Source organism: Oenanthe melanoleuca, chromosome Z (assembly GCF_029582105.1).
Source record: "Oenanthe melanoleuca isolate GR-GAL-2019-014 chromosome Z, OMel1.0, whole genome shotgun sequence".
NCBI classification, from domain to species: Eukaryota; Metazoa; Chordata; class Aves; order Passeriformes; family Muscicapidae; genus Oenanthe; species Oenanthe melanoleuca.
In genome coordinates, this window is record NC_079362.1 from 49,878,539 (window position 1) to 49,899,932 (window position 21,394).

Here is a 21,394-nt window from a genome sequence, read left to right on the forward strand (position 1 = left end):
GCCTGGTAGAAAGAGTCCGCGGGTGGACTTGGCAGTGCTGGGTGTACACTTGGACTTGGTGATCATGCTGGTATTTTTCAGCCTGAATGATTCTGTGGTTCTATAATTCTATGATTCTCATTAGCCTGTCACACTTCAGTCTGGGCTTTGGATGCACAGTCCTGCTCATTATGCTCCTTAAGCAACATCAGGGTCTGAACAAGCAATATTAAACTGTGCATGGGATGCCCAGGAAGTTGCAGTTCAGCACCCTGACACCAGCACAAATACTCTTCAGGTCTTTAGCACTGTCCTCAGCGAGTGTTCCTGCTCCAGGCTGAGACCTCCTCTGTGATTTCACACTGTTGGATATGGGTGTGGGCAGCTGCATTGGCAGGTGTTGATTTTGGAGTTCTCTGTACTGCTCCTGAAGCAGTCATATGTTGCCTCACTTGCAGTGCCCTTTTTAGGATGGCCTTCATCTGCCCATTTGTTTCCTCCCTGTGATGCAGAGCTTTGCCCTTTCTCTGGCACAACTGCTCTGTAAGATGAATTATGGAACAACAACAAAAACCCAATCTGACACAGAAATGCCCCACAGTAAATCAGAGGCAGTAGAAACTTGGAAAGTTAGTAGTGCCAGCCTAGCCAGCACTTTACATCATTGTCCCACTGATAAGAACAGTAAAACAGAACAGCATTTCACTCTGATAAGGAGACTAGAACAGCACAGCCTTGGAGAAATAGATGAAGGATGTAATTTAGGCAAACAGAAGCCACACAAAATGCAAGCAGAATGCCAGTTCAGCTCTGCTGATGAAGCAGAAGTTATGCAAAACAGTGATACTGCACTTACACAGAAGTGGGGCTTGAGCCACATAAAAAGGACATTGGACATAGAAAACCACCAAAGAAGACCCCAAAGAACCTATAAGGACTTCTGATAAGGGGTGTGACTATGTAAAATAAAGTAGTAGATATACATCTAGTCGGTGGGCATAGCTAAAGAATGTGTGATTGGTGTGTATGATAAACACTCCGTTTAAGTGATGCTCAGGACACTCGGCTGAAAGAAGAATCCACCGAGTGACCAGCACACTGCACTAAAGAATGCCTGCTCTCTCATAGTCAAAACTGTTAGAAAGTTCCTGTCTGGCTGATTTCATGCCATGTAGCTCACTAAACAGATAGCTCACAGACAGCGAATAAAAATGTACAGGCATGTCCTGAGGAAACTTTAAAAACTAAATGCCTGAAGGCATTGGTAGTAGAATGGTAGTTTTTCAGTTCTAGTCCTAGACTCTATTATCTATATATCTATCTAAGATATTATTTTGAAGAGAGTATTTTCATGTATGACATGGTATATGCATGCATTTAGGTTCCAGTGGAGTTAAACAAAAAAAAATTTAAAAATGAAATCTGAAAACCTCTTTCTGTATACTAAAAACTGTTGATATTATCTCCAGATTACCATGGCAATTTTTGGTAATCTGCAATACGAAGAAAAATACGTTTGTGCTAAATGAAGCACCTGGTGGATAAGTATGTGTTTATTTTACACATTTTTCCTCTCATGAAGTGAAAATTTGCCAAACAGATGTATTTTCAGAAAGAGAAAGCAAATAATTCTGCAGTACAAGTGTTTTCTTTGTCAGGCTGCATTTACTTGGAAAAACTGAATCTTAGCAATATCATAATAATAGCTACATCCCCAAATCAGTCTGGCATGAAACAGTAGGTTTTTTCCTGCTTTTTGAATTGAACAGGTCAGCTGTTAGACTAATGTTCACACAAAAATCAGATACAAGCCTCTTGAAACTGCCTGAAGAAGAGGATGAAATAGAAAAGTTCATATGTGTAATTTATATAACATTTCATATTTGATACAACCTGATGTGGGACAGGAAGAGACGTTTTATATATATATATATATATATATATATATATATGTATATGTATATATATATACATATATATATGTATGTATGTGTGTGTGCGTGTTCAAACATCTGTATGCTTGCTTTCTAGTTGTGTAGAGCAGAATAATAATTTTCAACAGAACTGTGGCTCTTCTGTTTATTTTAGAAAAAGGCCACTGCACTTACTCAAACTGTTCTTCCTTTCTTTAAAGTAAGATTCTCAGGTTGTTGTTTTGGTTTTTTTAAGTTTCCTTTCAGATCTGTCCCAGCTGCAATTTTTCCCCTTAAAGTGGTCTGTACCATTTTAGTGATGATATAATCCAGAATATTCCTCGAATTAGTGTAAAAACAATCAAAAGAAAACTCTCTTTTCTATATATAATAAAAACAAAATTAATTTTAGTGTTATCAATCTTAATGGGACAGTATTTTCCTCTTGTAATATTGCTTTAAAACCAGAATTTCTTCTTGATTTGAAATCTGCCAAAGTTACATAATTGTATGGGTTTCAGGTACTTTTGATTTTTAAGACACTGAAAAGCATTTTTTATATGTTTTCCTGATCTGTGCTAGAACATGAAGAAATCTTTTTTATATTGAACTCAAATGTTCAATACAGTAAAACCTTGAGACTAGGAAAAATAATTGTTTCTTGCATAGAACCTAACATCACTACTGTGCAGGTAGGCTAGTTTAACTTGATTTTTATTGTTTTTCTGGCCAAGTGCTTAATTGAAATAGGATCTAAAAGCAATTAGCAGAACATTTCTCTCTAAAAGTCCTGCACAGATGACTCACTGAAAACAAAGAGCATAGAGAAATCCCTTCTGTCTGCATTGGTTCTTTGCCCCAAGATGTCTGTGGCCTCCAGAGGCAAGAATTAGGACAATTTTTATTGATTCTGTGTCATTGTCTGTTGTCAGAAAGGTTTATTACTGTGCAAGAAAGTGCTGGACCTTGAAGCGGATCTTTGTGAGTAAAAGGATGATCTGTATCTAGCAAGAAAAACCGTAATATGAGTAAATACTGTCTTACAGCATCACTTCATAGTGAACTTCCAGTTTTCTGGTGGTGACATCTGTGTACTCTGTACTGTAATGTCATGATACTAACAGGACATTATTTTACTCTAACTGTACAAGTAAATATTAGATTCTGGGTACTCCTTCAGAAAAGCTATTAAATAAATATGTAGCTCTGCATAGACTGGTCATTCTTTGCTCTCTCAATGCCAGCTTAAATTACAGACAATGAAAATGAGTAAAAACTACTGACTTACTCTGTACTTGATATTAGTAAACTTAGTAAGCACAGACTATGTGAATAGCAGAAATTCCTCCTTGTCTTTATACACAAAACAAAAACACATCTCTAGAACTATTACAGTTAGTGCAGAAATATTCCTGCCAATGAAACATTTTTAGGGGACTTTTTTGCTGGTTTTAGACATTGCAGACACATATCTAACCTGCATAAAAATAAATAGACTATAACTAATGTCTCGTTTACATATGTAGATACTTTATTAGGTGCACAATATGCATGTACATTAAGCACACATTTATGTAAATGAGATTTAAAATGTGATTTGATGAGATAAAGGGCATGTTTGAATGACTGAAGGAGTCTAGATTTTGCTGAAGAATTAATCAAGTCAATCTGAATACATGCAGGCAGGTTTTGGAGTTACTGAACTATTTAGTGTGGTTTAGGATCTCTCAAGTTATACTGCTTCTTTTCTTACAAAGTGTATTTATTCATAAAGACACTTATCATATGTTTTCCTTGATGGTGTCTGACTTCTGTACAGGAAACAGTGCTGAAGAAACTAGCCAGGTGGTACAAAAATGTGCAGCTCTCAGATAGAACACACATTGGTGAGAGAAAAATGAAAAAAAAAAAATTTTTCTTGTAAGGAGACATTTTCTCTGGGGTTATGTCTTGCATCAAATCAACAGCACGCCTCTGCTTTTGAACTCAAATATAATGAAATTGAAAACTGAGGGATAAGAATCTTATTCCCTTCTAATTATTTCTGCTTGTTTCATTTAATTTGGGTAATTACTTATTCATGTGCAAAACGTACAGGAGTACATCCATTGCTCTGAAAGGTGATAAATATTATCTGATTGTCACAGAAGTAAAACAGTTGTAAACCATGACTGAAAAGTTATTTGTTTTGGATATTATAAAAAACTGTCATGTTGTGATAATGGAAGCGCTTCTGTATTTCCAAATACAAAACATCACAAGCCTTACCATAAAATTGAACTATTAAATTCAAAAGCTACTATTTGGAACAAATATCAAATACAGGGAAGTTTTAAGTGAGCAGTGCAATTGATTGTTAGCTTGCACTTTGGTCAGCCATTAGTTTAGGTTGCATTACAGCACGCAGAAAATGGCTGCGCTCAGCATGGCAGACTTGTCAGTTTTTGATTTCACCACTCAGTGAGGCAACTTTATAACCATACAGCTCTTAAAAAGAGATTGCCACGTTTTCAGTCCCAGCATGATTTTATTGGTGCTCAGCTGAGTGATCGTGAGAGAAGCAAGATGGTCATGGAGAAGTGAAGAATTTCAGTCACAGTGCTGGGAGATCTGTGCTGGGATACAATTCATATAGAAGTCAAAGAGAATATCAGCTTCCTTTTGCACTTGGATGGTAAATCTACAGTCCAGGCTGGAAAAGAAGTGCAGTGTTGTTAAAACAGAGCAAGAAATGCATGGCAGTAGTTATAGCTGGTCAGTTATTTCTCCTTTAGAGCCTTTTAAACTAAAGATAAAATTCTACAGTTGCAGTGAATAGTTTGTGGATTTTGCTTTAAGATCATTTGTCTTTTCATTGTCTGTTCTGTGTTTCTTGACGTACTAAAGAAGAATCATAGCCCTGATTTCCCTGCATTTGTGAAAATGCAAGATATTGCTTTCAGTTAAAAATTTTAATTATAAGTTGTCTGTGAAATATGTAAAAATATGTGACTGAGATAGAGTGGATTTTTACCCTCAATGTCTTTACAGGAAGAAGAAATGCCTTAATCAGCTGTGTTTGAACCAGAATCTGTGTTTTGCCTTCTATTTTGTTCCAAAAATGCCACAGTTTATGCCTCCTTACAGAGAAAAGATCTGGGCAAACATTAGAAGGATGAGCTTTAAATGGCAGAGGAAGGAGGAACAGTAACAATAGAAAGCATTGTTACAGCCTCTGTCAAGAGAAAATGGTCATGGTTGGAAATGGAGTTTTCTAGTTGTGATCAGTTTGGGAAACAGCTGTCATTTAATGGCAGGCTCTGCTGAAAGAAACTGACCCACTTCTGGTCCTGCTCCTCAAGGAGCAGAGTAGGGAAGGCTCCTCTAGCTCTTGCTCTTCTCTTTTCACTGGGACCAGTAATTACTCTTGAAGAGCAAATTACAGGCATTCCTTGCCGCAGGAGACAATAAAGTTACTCCCAGCATCTGTTATCTAGGGAGAGTTTATGTAGAAGGCCTGTGGTAGTATTTTTAGTGTAAATTTGAATTAGCAGTGTGCATCTGCTATTGCACAAGTCAGTGGAGTTCCCACCTCTTGCTCAGGATATTTCATCATATGTACATTAAATACATACCTTGTCATTCTAAAATTGCACATTTTATTAATATATTACATGTTGTAATACATATATTTACACCTATGTATGCATGTTTGTTTATAGCCCTTGTGATTGTATTTCTAGCCCTTGTGATTTTAAATACTAATCAACTATAGCCAATGCATGAAATAAGAACTATCCTCAGAAATCAGATCACAGCTGTCTCACAGTGTTTCTTTCTCTATTTTTGTTTTTCTCTTGATGATCCTAGGTTTTCTTCATTTTTATAAGTTTTGAAAAGCCAGAAAATTTATGCCAGCACAGATTGTCAGGATAGATTTATTCTAAATATCAAAGCATTTGTGAATGCAAGATTCCTGAACAGTGCAAATTAGAAAAATCTGTGAAATAGGTGGTTGCCTATTCTATTTTACAAGAATTACTTAATATTTGTAACTAATGCGTAAATACTTAGTTCTCCTTTTCTTGTTTTTCTCACTGTTTAATCCGTGAGTACCATCTGATATAGAAAATTGATCTGTTTCTTAAAAAGAATATTGAGAAAACTTTACATAGGCAGCTTCTGTGATTGTGTGTTCTGTATGATAGAATACTGATTCTTCCATAGAAGTCAGATTTTTCATTTTATGTTCACTTTAGTTTCCATAGAAATTTAAATTCACATAAAGTTTATTAATAATGCAGCTGTAAGGACATGAATGAGGACATATTTGACATTTAATTTCACAAGCACTGAGTTTCATGAAAAGGAAGTGTTATTAGTGATAGCAGCAAACCTAGCATGATTACTGGATACTAGCAAATGATGACGAGTGCCAAAGTGGAAGAACCTTTGTTTGCACTTTGATTGTAAATATGGATAATAAAAGCATTTGGGGTATTTATTCCCTTCTCCCTCTTTCCCATCCATTCTTCCCCTTCCTACAATTTTAGAATAACAAATGCACCTCACAGAGGCAGTGTAACTTCGGGCTTAATAATGACTGGCTAAGTTTTTAAGAGAAGGAATCCCCAGCACACAGAGTGTGTGCATAGGTATCACTGGCTATGTAGTCTCCAGCTAAAGGGTTGGGTGCTTGTGATGTGTAAGAACAACTCTCCTCTCAGTTGCCATGGTTTTGCAGCAGTGCATATTACCAAAAGTAATTGGACTGTTTATCAGCATTTTGTGGACATGGGTCATCTTGTGGCAATGGGTCTTTTTATGGTTGTGTTCAGAATCATTTCCTCTTACTCTTCTTTTTTCATTTGCCCTGTCCCTGGGGTGTTCAAGGCAAGGTTGGATGGGGCTCTGAACAGCCTGATCTAGTGGAATCGAGTGTCTCTGCCTGTGGCAGGGGGGTTGGAAATTGGTTCCTTCAAATTAAAACCATTCTGTGATTCATTTCTGAGAATAGTATGAGCAGAAATTTGTCCTCTTGTTCCTCTTCCTCCCCTTAAGAGGTTTTTAGAGGTGCTAGGCTATGTTATAGTTACTGTTACCTGCTCACCCCTCATGGCACCTAATAAGAGAGGAGAAGCCTCTGTGGCCTCTGTGAGATTTGCTTCTTGGGAAAGTGCAGCATCCATCATGCTGCATGAACCTGGATGAAATGACAGTGCAGACCTTTGTTTTCCAGGCTTTTAAATGAATACACCACCCAAAATAACTTTAAGGAACAGGCAGATTTTTTTATATATAACATTAACATCAGGCAGCAGATCAGGACAGTCATCAGTCCCAGCAGCCTGCAGCAGCATCCATAACCTGCCCTAAACCTCAGGGTGCAGTAAACCTCAGGCATTACATCTGTGCCATCCTTGTTAGGGTGCTGCAGCAGACTTTCTCCCTTTTCCTTAATTTGGTGTTGGGATTTTTTTTTAAATTGAAGTTTTTTAACTGTATTTTATTGCATCCTCATACTGAGACTCACCACCCAGTTTCATCCAAAGGAAGACTCTTGTTATGAATTTGTTTATTAGTTGCTTTTAAAGTGAATTTTCTGGTGATGAGTCAGATTAACAGACTTGCTGTTAATCAAGTGATGGTGATGGATCAGGTACCAGGCAAGTGGCCATGGATGCACCTAGGATGACTGGCAGTGACAGAGCACTCACAATTCTGCTGTAATAAGAAACAAATGTAGTCCTAGCCTGTTTAAGAATGGGGTCTCAAGATCACTTTAGTCCATATGAAGTGGTCCCATCTCCATCCTTATTTGCCTGTATATTACCTCTCCTGGCTGCTTGTTCCAGTTTCTCATTTCTAGTGTTATGAGCACCTTTGCTCTTCTGGTCCTGTGGTGAGGCAGTTCAGGGCACTAAACCAGCATGAAAATATTTTTATTCATTATAGTACCCCTCTACTGATAAAAGCAATGTCAGACATCTGATAAATCTCCAATATCTATTAACTAGGCCACTCCTCTCTTTTGCAGTGTGTACAAAAGAACACACTGAAGTTCTTCTGCCCAAGATCCTACCTGTACAAGTAGTCCTTGTCCTAATTAGTCTTGTTAAGTAAGCATCTGGAAGTGTTTTCTTACCTGGATTCAAAAAGAGCCTGCTAGAATGAAAAGATGGTATTAATGTGGGTTTAAAAGAGAAGACTTCTGGTTGTGCTCCATTTCTTTCTCTAACCTCAACATTAAGATTTTTGTGGTTATTTCCATTATTTTGTCCATGTCCATCTTTTGTTACAATTTCTCCTTTTTTATCTCTTGTTTTTCAGTTGCGATCAAGCTCAGAAATCAGCCAGGACATCCTGAATGACTGCCTTGCAATCCAGCCCCTCCAGCCAGCCCTGTCACCACATGATGCTGTAGATAATACCATGGGACATTCCCCAGGGCCTGCTTGTGATATTTACCCAGGTATAGAATAAGACAGATAAAAAGCTGCTGTATTATTCCTCACTTAGGAGGAATCATTTTCTAAGATTAGAATGGGCTCTGAAATCCATATCTATCTCATAAGAAGGATAGAATATGAAAAGTAACATAAAAAAATATAGATTTCCAACATGTTTTTATATGTTTTTTGGAAGGAGGCAAAAAAAAAATCATACTATACCCATGAAAAGATCTAATGCAACAAAGATGGTTATTTTTGCTCTATAGGCATTTGATTCTGCTACCAATTTACTTCTATCATCCCTTGTAGACCTCTTGAATACATTAAGCATCATTTAAAATCACAGTATTTTACCTCTGCCTTATTCATGAATCATGTATCAGTCTGCATTAAGGAACTGAAATGCTGCATTATGAGTTCACATACTTTGACTATAAATATACAATCAACATATTTACACTATGAATGTAATTGTCCTAATTTTCAGTTAAATATCTGAGATTTTCCTACTAAGATATCTTTGTCATAACTGCCTACATGTACAATTTTTGTTAACATTTCAAATAAATTTGGAACAATTGGTAAGTTATGAGTGATAATAAACCTTAATGCTCAGGAGAGCAATGGTATTTTTCAATGCATTATTTTAGTTGTTGTGAGGGCATCTCTTTTTAACTTTCAGGCAAAATGCATTATGTCTTTTATCACTTCAGCTTTTAAATGAGAACCAGATGTAGGAAGTGAATGAATTGGCTTCATTGATATTATCTGCAGTGATGAAAATGACATTATATGAAGTGGCCATTTCAATAAGTGGTTTTATTTTACTGCGAGGCTTGTGAAGCTATCAATCCTATTTCATGTTTTTTGTCAATGCTGCTGTGAGTCTCACAATAGTTGGTGATGATGTAGGTTTATATGACAAAAAATCAGGACATTTAAAGCTGTGGTTGGTTGTATTCTAGTTTATTAAGTAATGCCTTTTAAATGCCTTAGTGTGAGTACAGACTAAGTGTGACATTTGTTACATGAAAAAAGAGAGACATTTCAGATTTTAAAAATGTGATTTTGGCCATATTAAATGATGTCCAGCTCTCTCTGCTGGGTCACTCCAAACACAGGCTGACTGTGGCTTGAACAAGCTGCAGCCCATGAAGCTGGGTAAAGCTGTTGCCTCCAGCCAGCCCTCAGCTGGGATTTGTCTGCCATCTGATGTCTCACAGACAGCTTCTGAGACTGAGACATTGCTTTCTGTGGTCTCATTCATGCATTGTCTTTCAATACTTGATGTTTGCAGCATTACTGACTGTAACCTTCTTGGATATAATAATTTATTTATTCTTTCCTGGCACTGCTTCTTATTTTAATGGTAAGTTAATTTTATGGTAATTAATCAATGTACTCTTATCAGCATTAATTTCTGTGTAAGTAATAATTTGCTTTCTCTTACCTGTGTTCCCAGCTATCTATAACTTGACATATTTCTTGTAGTTCCATTCACTTGTGTTGTTTCACATCAGTTAACCGAGTCAGGTATATGTCAGGTATAGCTCAATCCATGTCACTCCATTTTGACAACTACCTTATCCAGTGGAAATAAATTGTTTCATTAACTACACATCAGGGCTGCTGCAGGATAATATACTATATAAACAAATGAGATAACTCCAACAGGCAGGGAATTATTTTATTGAAATAGCAACATGAAAATCATTCATGTCCCATAGAGAGAAAACTAAGATACACAAAAACGTAAGTGTCTTGCCTCTACCCTTCAAAATACACTGAAAACAAATTTTTAAAAAATATAATTAACAGCTTTGGAAATTCTGAAAAATTAAATATATTATATTTACTGATTAAATTTGAGACAGCATATCATCTGAAATGTCTCTCTGCTGCTTTTAAAGTAGAAGGAGGAATAGATGTTCATTCTTCCAGCGGTGTCCAATCAAACTTTTCTTACTTGAAGGTGACTTCACTTATTATTGTAATGATGCACATTTAAAGCAAAGGTTATTTTTTTTCTTGTAGAAGAAGTCTACAGAATAAATGTTTGAGAGCAAACTATTAGAAATCTGTAAGAAATGTCAAAAGTATATGTTTAGATGCAGGTGCATTTTTACTTACATTGCAGAACACATGCAGAGACCACTGTATAGTTTCTCAGTACTGTTAAAATACAGAATCTATAAACACAGACACATTTAAATAAAATACAATAATCTTTTTTTATTACACATCTATTACATGGAGTTAAGTCTCCAAAAGTGTTTTTTCTTATCTTGTAGTCTTTATGACTTCATAGAAGAAATCCAAACTGACTATAATCTTATTAATACAGTGAGGTAGCATGACAGATTCTTTCCTTGAAACTAAAACAAAATTACATTTATAGGTCTAAAGCAAGCAGATAGACTAAGGGCTAAGCATTATGATAGTATCTAGGTTTTAATTTTGAACCTAGGAATTTGGGTTTACTCGTTTCACAAAAAAAAGATGTGAGCAATGCACTCACAATAGCAACATGAGGATGAATTTTTTTTTCTACTGTGAAATAGTATGAACTTACTTTGTACAGAGAAATCTAGAATCACTAAAACTGGAAGAATCATAAATAATGCAGCAGAAACAACCCCCATCTTTTTACTGTGCTGTTTGGATAAACTTGACCATTTCATATTTAAGCATAAGCAAGAATGTGTAATTCATTTGTAAGCATTTACTTGAATATCACACTGAGCTCTGCTTCAGAGCAAGCAAAGGATCTTTCTAAAGCTTGTCAAGTGCATAATTTTCTTTGCAAGTTGGAATTTAAAAATTGCATCATTTCTTTGAATTCTAAGTATTTTTAAAATAATGTCTTCTGCTGTGTTGTGAAACTTTGACCTAACTACTTCTATGCATATGACTTGCTGTGCTTTGCTTGAGTAACACTTTTCTTTGGGCTTTTACCCCACTGAAATAGTACTAGGCTGGGCTCTCTGTGCACCTAATAAGAAAAAATCCAATCCCCCAGGAGTTTGTATCTAAGGTAATGATAGGAAAGTAAGTAGATACAACAGGTAGGTAGAAGGTAAGGACACATACAGGAATAGATTAATGAAATTATTAATTACTGAAATAATTTTGTTAAAGCAATTGTCCTAGTGAGTCCTGAAGAGATGTCTGAAAAAAAGCAGTCTGGGGTTTTTTTTGAAAAAAAATGGTCTGTTCTTTTCTTTAGAGAGTAGTTTGTTAAGGATGACAGCCTTGGAAAGTAATTACAGCTCAATCCTATAAGAAAAAAAACAAGAATGAGAAGGAAGAACTGACACATGAATGGCCCTTGCTGTGAAAAACAGAATTGTATTTGATGCATAGGGAATGGATGCAAAAGGAGCAGTAATGTAGGACTACCAACAATTAAGAGGATCTATGTTTTCAACTTTTAGAATGAATTTATGTATTGCATATATATCTAGAATTCCTGCTTAATGTGATGTAGTCCCAGGTAGGATCATATACACATTACAGGGGGCAAAAAAATGTTAATAATATTATGTTAGCTTAAGGAGGGTAGTTTGCTTCCCCTCAGACTTACCCTTTTATTTACCAGTTTTACTTAGGAGACTAATTAATGGTAGTCAAAAAATTGATGTAATGTTTGGGTTCCCGTTTTTAAGAATGTTTACCAATGGACTGCTGAATATTGTAGGCAACACGGTCACTTGCACCATTTATAGTTGCATTAATCATGATGAGACTGAACTTCAGAAACTACAATCCACTAAAGGCAGGGATGTGATCTACAGATGCCATTTCAAGAATGGCTTAAAATACTAGTCCAGACCCTGCTCTGTTGCTTCAGTACTTTAATGTTTTCCAGTATGTATGATCTGCCTGCAAAATACCTGAAAAGAGACAAAGGCCATCAGTGCAGATGGTCCTTGTGGCAGACCAGCTTTGGAAACAGGCTTATTATGTTGAAAATGCAATTTTTACTTCTACTGTACCTCTTAACGCATGATGGCTTCTTGAGTTTCATGTTCTCTGTAGACTTCAGATTTACAGATGAGCTGGGGATAAAGGTAGATCACACAATAGGTTTTTCATTTGCTGGGCTTACCACTTACAACTCAAGCCAGCACAAATCCACAAATTCCTGGCTACAAAATCCTGTGGGGAAGTGTGGACTTCCTAGGGAAAGTGAAAGGGGGGAATATATGCAAGTGATGCTTCCAAGTGCAAAAAACATTTCATATTTTTCCTTCTGTGCAGTAGTAAATCAGTTGTTGTCAAGGACCTCATAAATGTTCCTCACAGAAATAGGAGACTATATTTAGTAATTTAAAAGGAGCAACATTACAAATGTATGTATGTAACTAACTGAGCTGCAAAATTAAAACTTCACACTGTCTTACTCAGCTCTACCCCAATTTCATACTGTCAGTAATTAGAGGGGAGGTATTTTGGTGGCAGGAATTGTTTTTAAGAGTGCTGATTTGACGATACTAAGTCCAATATGCTCTTCAATTACAGCATTTTTGGTAATTTTCAAATTTCTGCATTTAAATATGTTTCATGAAATTACAGGTTTCTGACTAGAGTGAAAAATAACTTTTTGGGGCCTTAGATTCTGTGACACTATAAGTGCTACTTTTTTGCTTTCTTTTTCTTAGAGAAACTTTATTCAGAGGCTTATTTTCTCTTGTAAGTGCCTAACTTGTTTCTATGCATTGTGAAGATCCATGTGAATTTACCTTCCCATAAAGAATTGTTTGCAGAAATATTCTCATAGAAAATTCTTATGTACTCATAAATTGGTATGTGATGAGACCCAGAAGACAAAACATGACTCCTTCCTCTCTTTGACTGAAACTTTGTGCCTGTCACTGAATCTGAGGTTCATAGTCAGGACTAAGTTGGGACTACGCTATATCTATCTTGTAAATAATAAACAAAACCTCCCTTAGCATCCTTGAGACCATTTCCTTTTGTCCTGTCACTTGTTACCTGGGGGAAGAGGCCAAACCCCACCTTGCTACAACCTCCTTTCAGACAGTGTAGGAAGCAATAAGGTCTTCCCTGAGTTTCCTTTTCTCCAGGCTGAACATCCCCAGCTCCCTCAGCCATTCCTCACAGGGTTTGTGTTCCAGCCCCTCACCAGCCTTGTTCCCTCCTCTGGATGTGCTCAAGGGTCTCAGTGTCCCTCCTAAACTGAGGGGACAGAACTGGACACAGCACTGGAGGTGTGACCTCACTGTGCTGGGTACAGGGGAGGAATGACCTCCCTGCTCCTGCTGGCCACACCATTCCTGACACAGGCCAGGGGCCATTGGCCCTCTTGGCCACCAGGATACACGGCTGGTCAAGTTTGTGGTCAAGCTATTATTAAAATAAGGGTCCAAAGTTTTTTGTCAGTCTTCACTAGTGAAGTAACCTGTCACTGACAGTATTTTTGGACTGCCATGTGTCTGTACACTGCTAATGACTGACAATGTTTCCCTTCAGGGTGGTAATTACAAGATTCAGGTAGTAGCTTGGACCAGTGCTGTGTTTATGCTGGGAAGTTTTAATAGTTGCATTTTTGCCAGGCAGAAGCTGCTGGTATTGTGATTTCACTTCACTGGGTGCCCAAGGAGGTGCTTTTATTAACACAGTATCTTGAAAGAAGTTGCAGTGACTAAAGTTGTGTTGTGCTGCCCGTAGGTGTTCCCTGCTCTCCCACACTGCTTTATTACAGAGCAAAGTGGGAGCCCAGATACCCTCTTTGGGCATGCTGTGAGCATTTAACATACCTTGGATAAAGGAGTATGTTTTTGCAGCTAATACATATGTGTTTTTATTCTTAAATATCCTATCTGTTCCTCTAGTGCCTGTTGTAGTGCATCTTACTTTACATTGTGTACTCTGTCTTCATCAGAAACAGAAGAATAAAGTACTGCTGGGAAACCTAGCCAGAAGGCTGGCAGTGGCTGCCCATGCTTGGCTATGGATAACCTTTTCCCAGAGACAGAGCCATCACATCTTGGGCACTGCTGTGGGAGCCTGTGCTACCACAGCCAGAACCAGCTAGAAAATATGCAGGCATGGCTTGCAAAACACTTGCATGGAATGCTAATAATGGTTATGGTGGAGAATAGCTACATCAGGAAGAAAAACTCTTGCTACCTTTGTGCTGAAGACATAATCCAGTCATAATCCAATCTTTTTACTCCTGATCCTGAAGAGGTTAATTTTAAATGCAAAGATCACACTACTAGTAAACTAAGCCATTGTATATTTTTACAGTTTTATTAGTTTTTGTCATGATAAAATGCAAGTTACCCTATTTTGCCAAGAAATAATTTAAATAGTCTCTTTTTACTTAGACAATCAAGGCTTTCCTTTTCAGTGTCCTGATTCATTAAATATTCTCTCTGCATTTACTGTCAGAATGTGTGCTTGGTTGTTTTTCTGTGTTGCATATAAGATAAAATAAGAATTTCAAGAGTTCATTCCTTTGTTTTTTTTCCTTTTGCACTTTTCTTGATGCTACCCTGACATGGAAGAAGTAACTTCTGTGGTGCATAAGCAAAGTGGAATAAAACCATTCCCCTGTCTTAGTAAGAAAATGTCCTCAGCCTTTTCTTAGTGAGTTACTCTGCTGTCTTAAGTCATGTCTCATCTTCCTGTGGGACCTGCCTCCTCTGTTCCTCTTTGAGGTTTAAATGTCTTCTACTGTCAGATGTTTGTTGTCACTTGGGTTGTGATTTGGGGGCTCTGGTGCAACAAAAATTAGGAAAGAGCAGAGCCTGGCACCAAGGTCAGCCTCCACTCCTCCAGGTTTGACCACCAGTGTCAACTTCCCTTAAACTTTGCCATTACCTCTACAGCATCTGTATTGGATGTTTTTATTTACTAAGTGGTTTCCTCTCTGTCATCTTACACTGTGTGTCATTTCCACCAGCTGAAAGATGTCCAGGACTGCTCATTAACGAGGCTACAGACTCATGATCAGACTCATGAGCCTTTTTTTAACTCTGTCTTAGCTTGGTGAATACCCAGTGTGTCACAAAGGTGGGCTTGTAAGGATTAACAGAGTCTTTCTAAAAGCAAGCTGAGGAGTTGGGAGGTGAGGTGTCTAAACAAAAAGGTGAATTTTCACCCTTTTGATCTCCTGTAGCAAAATTCACACCTGTGTATGAGAAAATTATGACCTGTGAAATCATTTTCATTAAGACTTATCTGTAGTGAGGCTACCTCTAATGCAGTTTTTCGTCTGCTAGGACTGCAGCATCCATGCACATATTTATTTCAGCCTAGCAAAATGTTTTACTAGTGACAGTGCCCCCTGGGGAACTGGTTTAAACTCCAGGATTTTATCCAGAAACTTAAATCATTAGCTCCAACATATTCACTAACATAATGTAAATATTATTGGTAGAATTTTACTCTGTAAACTAGGCCTGAACAATACTTTTTTAAAAAGAGATTGGAAGATACAAAGGACAAACAGGAGAGGAAATTTTTATCTTTTAGACAGACTATCTAATTCATTCTCTGGGTTCATAAAATATTTAAGAGCATGTATTTGTCTGCCAGTCAATATCTGCATAAGCTACCTGACACAGATGTCAGTAGAAACAGCTGGGTAACTAGATTTTCAGAGATACAAAGACTTAAATTTGTCTGATTTAAACTTTTTTTTTTTTTCTTAGAAGGGGTTAAAAGAAAATAAGGTCACAGGATTTTGGATCAACTGATTACAGCATTCAAACAAAGTACTGTATTGCTTTTTGTTTAGTCAGGAAGGAAACGGGCAGGAAACTTTCCTTATTGGAAAGAATACAAGAGAAAACTCATAGAAAATTATTAAACTGTTAAGGATGGTTAAAAATTTGTGTATGTATTCGTAAGGAATCTGAGACAATGATAGCAATATTGCTTTTCAAGAAATTTGTGACTTTTACAGCTGAGGGGGAAATGTAGAAAGCATTTTATATTTTTTGAAACTGTTCTTTCTCTTCCCTAGTTCTAAAAATACATGTCTTAGGAAGTATTTGACACCTCTTCTACAATAGAAAAGTATGGAAGATTTGCAGCCTTATTCAGACAAAAAATTCCAAGACAATGAGCATGTCTATGATCATTCATGCCTCGTTTCATAGAAATGTCATTTGGAAGCAGTAAAGAACACTTACTTATTTTCATGTGGTTTTCTTCTTCCCTTTGTATGGAAAACAACACTTCAGAAAACTTTTAGTTTTCTTAGTTGCTAAGAGTTGGCACTTCAGCTTGAGGGGGCTGCGTGTTGGTGTTTGGTCATTTGTCAATATTGTTGTTGTTAGGTCAGTTATCAGTGTTGTTTCCTGCCTGATGAGCATTATTTCTCTCTTACTTTCAGCAGCTGTGATCCCCAGCACACAGATAAATCAAAGTGGAATAGCAGCTGGGGCAGTGTCCTTGTCCCACCCCAGCAGCCACTCTTCCCCAGGACATAACATTCAGGGCAGCCCTCTGCATCCTCCCCAGATACCTCTTCTCACAGCTGCAGACTCAGAGAGGTAAGTCCCTGTGTTTCCCAGCTGGAGCCTGGGGCTGGAGTGTCTTCAGAGCTGCCAGGATGGGGGGAAATGGTAATTGTTGGTGTGCAGAAAGGCACTGCTGGCAGCCCTGGCCTAACAGCTGCTCTGGGTAGGGGTTTATCAGGAGAAGGAGAGGTGAAATGGACAGTGTTATTCCAGCCTGAGAGGGAGACTTTCCATCCATCTCCATTTCAGGGACTGCCTCCAATCCCTTCTTGATCCCAACAAAGGGCCCAAGCCAGAAAACTGATTCCAGCTGGTACACTGATGACTGAAGCCATACTTTACAGAATGGGGGCTCTGAGATTCATGTTTCTGTTTACTTTAGGAGAAGAGTAGTATTCTGTCAATATTCTCCCAATAGTAAGCATTTCTGAAGGAAGGCCTTGCCTTGTTTTCTTTAATTGCCATATTATGAAGAACAATAGATAATGAGCAAATTTTTATTTCACTAGTTTCAGAGTTTGATTTATAGTCAGGATTTATTTTATGACAGTTCTGTATGTTTTATTATTTGCTGGTTAGGTATTTTAAATTCTGTGATTTTAGATATTTCAGTGGCATAAAAACCAATTGCTTGGATGTGTTTTGATTTTCATCATTAAACATTCCCTAAATTATTTTCGGCAATCTTTCCAATGATTTAGGTACTGCAGATCTGGAAATCTATAGCTCATTAAATCAGAAGTCTACCAAAGCACAAGTCAGAAAAGGCCTAAGTACATGCTTTTTAGTGAAAAAGTCATGAAGATAGCATCATCACACAAAATACTAAACGGTTCCTATCTGCTCATGGATACTTAAACATTATTTTCTAAATTTCTTTTTCAGTGGTCTAAGTGATAAATTGCTGTATTTCACTAATGTATTTCAAAGTATTTAATTTTCTTGAGTGACAGATAGGACAGTAATTTGAAGAGTACAAAGTCCCCAATTAAAAACCTGAAAACAGCATTCACTAGATTTCAATTACTGGTAAATGAGCATAATTTCTTTGGATGAAAGCAATATTCACTCTGGCTTGTATCAGGAAGATAGAACATAATCAGGAAATTAACGAAAGGTGAAAGTACATTTTTATTACAGACTTCACATGGGAATTTAGCCAGTTCTGGAGCCACTGGAAATCACTGAGCTTTTTGCACATCAGTCTGAGATGCCTCATGATCACTGGAGCTCACTTACTTGGTTCATTCCTGTCTCCCCACTCCTGCCCCCATGATCCTGATATTTTTTCCTTGTGCTGGCTCTGGCCCTCTGTGCACCCTCTGGGACTGTCCATTTTCCCTTGCCTGACACAGAGGCTTTTCTGTCCCAGTATAGATTCCTCTTCAGTTCATGTCCTCATCCAAGCAAACCCAATGACTGCCAGAGCATGAGGTGACAGGCAGGGACACATTAATAGTTGTTATAGGTATAAATGTCATTATAAAAGACAATGATCTTATTTGCCCATTTCTGAGGTTCTTCTGCAAAATCATAGCAGAGGTGCCTAGACTGAGACTTCATTCACTCAAGTCATTGCATGCATTTCAGATATCAAGATAATAGAGTACTCTACAGAATAATAAAAACCTTACATGGTGTACTCCTTTTTAATGTGTTAAATGTATACACACTCTCTAAAATGGCTTTAAGTGCTAATTCCCATATGTTGAACTGCTTTGGATTAAAAAAAGTTCCAGTGACTTCATTTAGGTATTGTGACAAATGGCAATTTAAATTCAGAAAAGGGAAAAAGTATTACAGCAGTGTTGGTTTGATTACAATACATGAGGTAAAAATAAGGGAAATGTTTAAAATAAGAACTAAGGCAGAATTTGCATCTTGAATCTAACACATACACTCACCTAGGGACCTTGTGAGTAGGCTCTCACCTCACTTCATGGGTGTGATGAGAACGGTGAAAAGGTGAACAGACCTTCAAGGGAGAAAGTGGCAGAGATAGTGTCTTTGATGGTGTGAATCATCCTGTTTATTTCAACCTCATTGTTGAGAGGACTGCAAGATGTAGAGGATTTGTTGCCCCACATGCTCATAAGGGCTGGACTAGATGTCCTTTGAAGGTCCCTTCCAGCCCAAACTATTCTGTGGTTCTATGCTGTGTGGTTCCTGACACACTGTGCATGCCCAGGGTCATTTCAGAGCTAGGAAAGGCTGGCCAGCCCTTGCTCCAGCAGAAGGCTGTATTTGTTGGACTGAAGCTGATCCAAACTGGTCTGTCTGTCTAATGATGCTGAGAGCCAAGTCTGTGCCACTTTTTGGACAGCAGACTCAGATTTATGAGAGACAGAAGCAGAAGGAAATAAGCACTTTCTCTACATTTCCAGATATGATGGGGCAGAGAAATGATGGGAGGGTTTCTCATGTGTCTTTCCCTTCTGGGTGGTGTGAGGCAAAGTGTAGACTTGATTAAGCCTTATTAATGTGAGAAACTGACCCAAACATGGAACACATCTTACATTGCATTCATTATGTGTACAAAACTCTGAGAACATACAGTGCAAGATGGCTAGAGAGTTTGAATCTAAGAAACCACTTCATTTATCAAAGGAGAGAGCATAAATAATAAAAGTGCAGATTTACATTTTGTCAGTCTTTGGTACTAAGCTTTGAGTGCTCCACTAATATGAAGTATTGCAGCTATTCAATGAAGGTACCAAATGTGTCCCTAAAGGCATATATATCTAATATATAATATCTAATATGTACTTCACTTCCTTTTCACTCACTTCCATAACACAAGAAGGCATAAGCATACAAATAAGCTGAAAGAACAATCTAATTAGAACTCAGATCAAAAATTATGGGTTTATATGGCATATTTAACATATGTGGCTGAGTGCCCCAAAACTGGTGGTGCTAAATATTTGAAATTAATATTTTTAAATTCTTTCTTTATATAATGAATTATTAACATATACAGCTTACTTTTGAGCAAGAACTGAACAGTGTTAATCAGTGTGAGACATGAACAAAATTTTTCACGGACTTGATATTCCAAGATTTATTTTATCCACCTGTGAATCACAGGTGTGGTATGTCCCTAAAGCATGATGTATCCCAGCCTCACAGGAATTTCTAGAGACTGTGTAATGCTGGCAAGAAGAACTTGGGGCCAAAATGTTCAGTTCAGCAGTACCATTATGCTATAAGTTCTGCAACAGTGATTCTTTTTGCTTGAGTGTGTAGTTATATTCCCTTCATGATTTCACTGTAGAATAGTAAGTAGCTCCAAGCTAGACTTCCAGAAGCAAAAGCCTCTGGAAGTTCCACCCAAGAAGCCGAGACACCCAACCTTCACGTTACAAAGCCCTTTGTGTGTAGCATACAAAGGGCTGCCTCGAAGGTCTCTAGTTAACAGTGTGGTTTCTAAATAAGTACTTTCACTTCTTTCTGGGCGTGGGACACTTCCGAGGATCGCCTGTTAATTACGTTTTCTTTTTAGTGGGCAAACGACACTTACAAATGACAAGTGCTTGAGTCGGAGATGTCAGTGAGGCTAACTCTGAACCTGAGCCATAGAGTCACAGATTTTCCTAATGGCTCCAGAAACATTCCTGCTCAGATTTTACACCCGTCAGACATGGGGAAGGGCAACTTTCTGCAAATCTGGCTGGTTCCTGATTGGCTTGACACCTGGGCTTGACTACAGCTCTTGATTGCAGTTTCCAGGTGGTTACAAGATGGTCCTGAGTGTTTCAGGAAAAAAAATTAATTAGCTGTTCTTCCAGGAATATAATGAGATTTGTTCAGAGACAAATCTGGGCTGCGTCAAGTATGTTTCTCTTTTGTTAAGCAGAAGGAAAGAAAAAGGAGATGACTTGTCGTGGATATGGGTAAGCCAGGTTGATTTATGAATAATTATAAGGGCCACCTATATGTTATAAAGTTTATTTCTATTAAATCATGTCTAATAAAAAGGAGTCCTCTCTGGCTGTAAAGTATAGTGCATTATTACTGGGAGGAAGTTTTTTGGATGTTAAATCAAAGGTAGATGTGTAAAACTGTGCTTTCCAGTTCAAGTTTTGAAAAGGATTTTTCCTGTTAGTGGCTACTGGTTAAAATAATTTTTCAGCAATTAATTTTCACAAATTAATCCTGAAAATACAAAAGATTATATCCCATGAATTTTAAAATAATAAAAGTGTTTAGACTGTCTGTGCTTGGATCTCAATCTCTGGCAGGAGATAACAGTCTATGTGACTCCTATACAAAAAACTAACTCCAGTTATTACTCAGGAGACATATAACCAGGTTGTTATAGCACCTTTTAAAAACCTGATATTTCTATCACAAAATAAATACTGATTTTTCTTTCTAAAAAAGCTGTTCTCTAGTATTATTGTGAAATATGTGCATGCTTTGTTCTCTTCATCCCTGGTATATCTTTCAGTCTACTCTGCATCAGTTATCTGGAACAATGAAATATTTGACACATTAAAGACTCAGTGGCTCAGTAGTAACATCTTTATTTCCATGTAGCATTTCTGAAGTAATATATGTTTATTAAGTTAATATC

The 21,394-nt window shown here is 37.4% G+C and overlaps 1 protein-coding gene across 1 annotated transcript in view; it reads left to right on the top strand.

Annotated features, from left to right (window-relative positions):
* Nucleotides 1-21,394, top strand: part of GLIS3 (GLIS family zinc finger 3) — a 121,596-nt gene that overhangs the window by 85,311 nt on the left and 14,891 nt on the right. The window contains exons 5-6 of the mRNA XM_056514643.1: nt 8,202-8,343; nt 16,692-16,851. Of these exons, the coding sequence (XP_056370618.1) occupies nt 8,202-8,343; nt 16,692-16,851 (302 nt within the window). The remainder of the gene's footprint in view (nt 1-8,201; nt 8,344-16,691; nt 16,852-21,394) is intronic.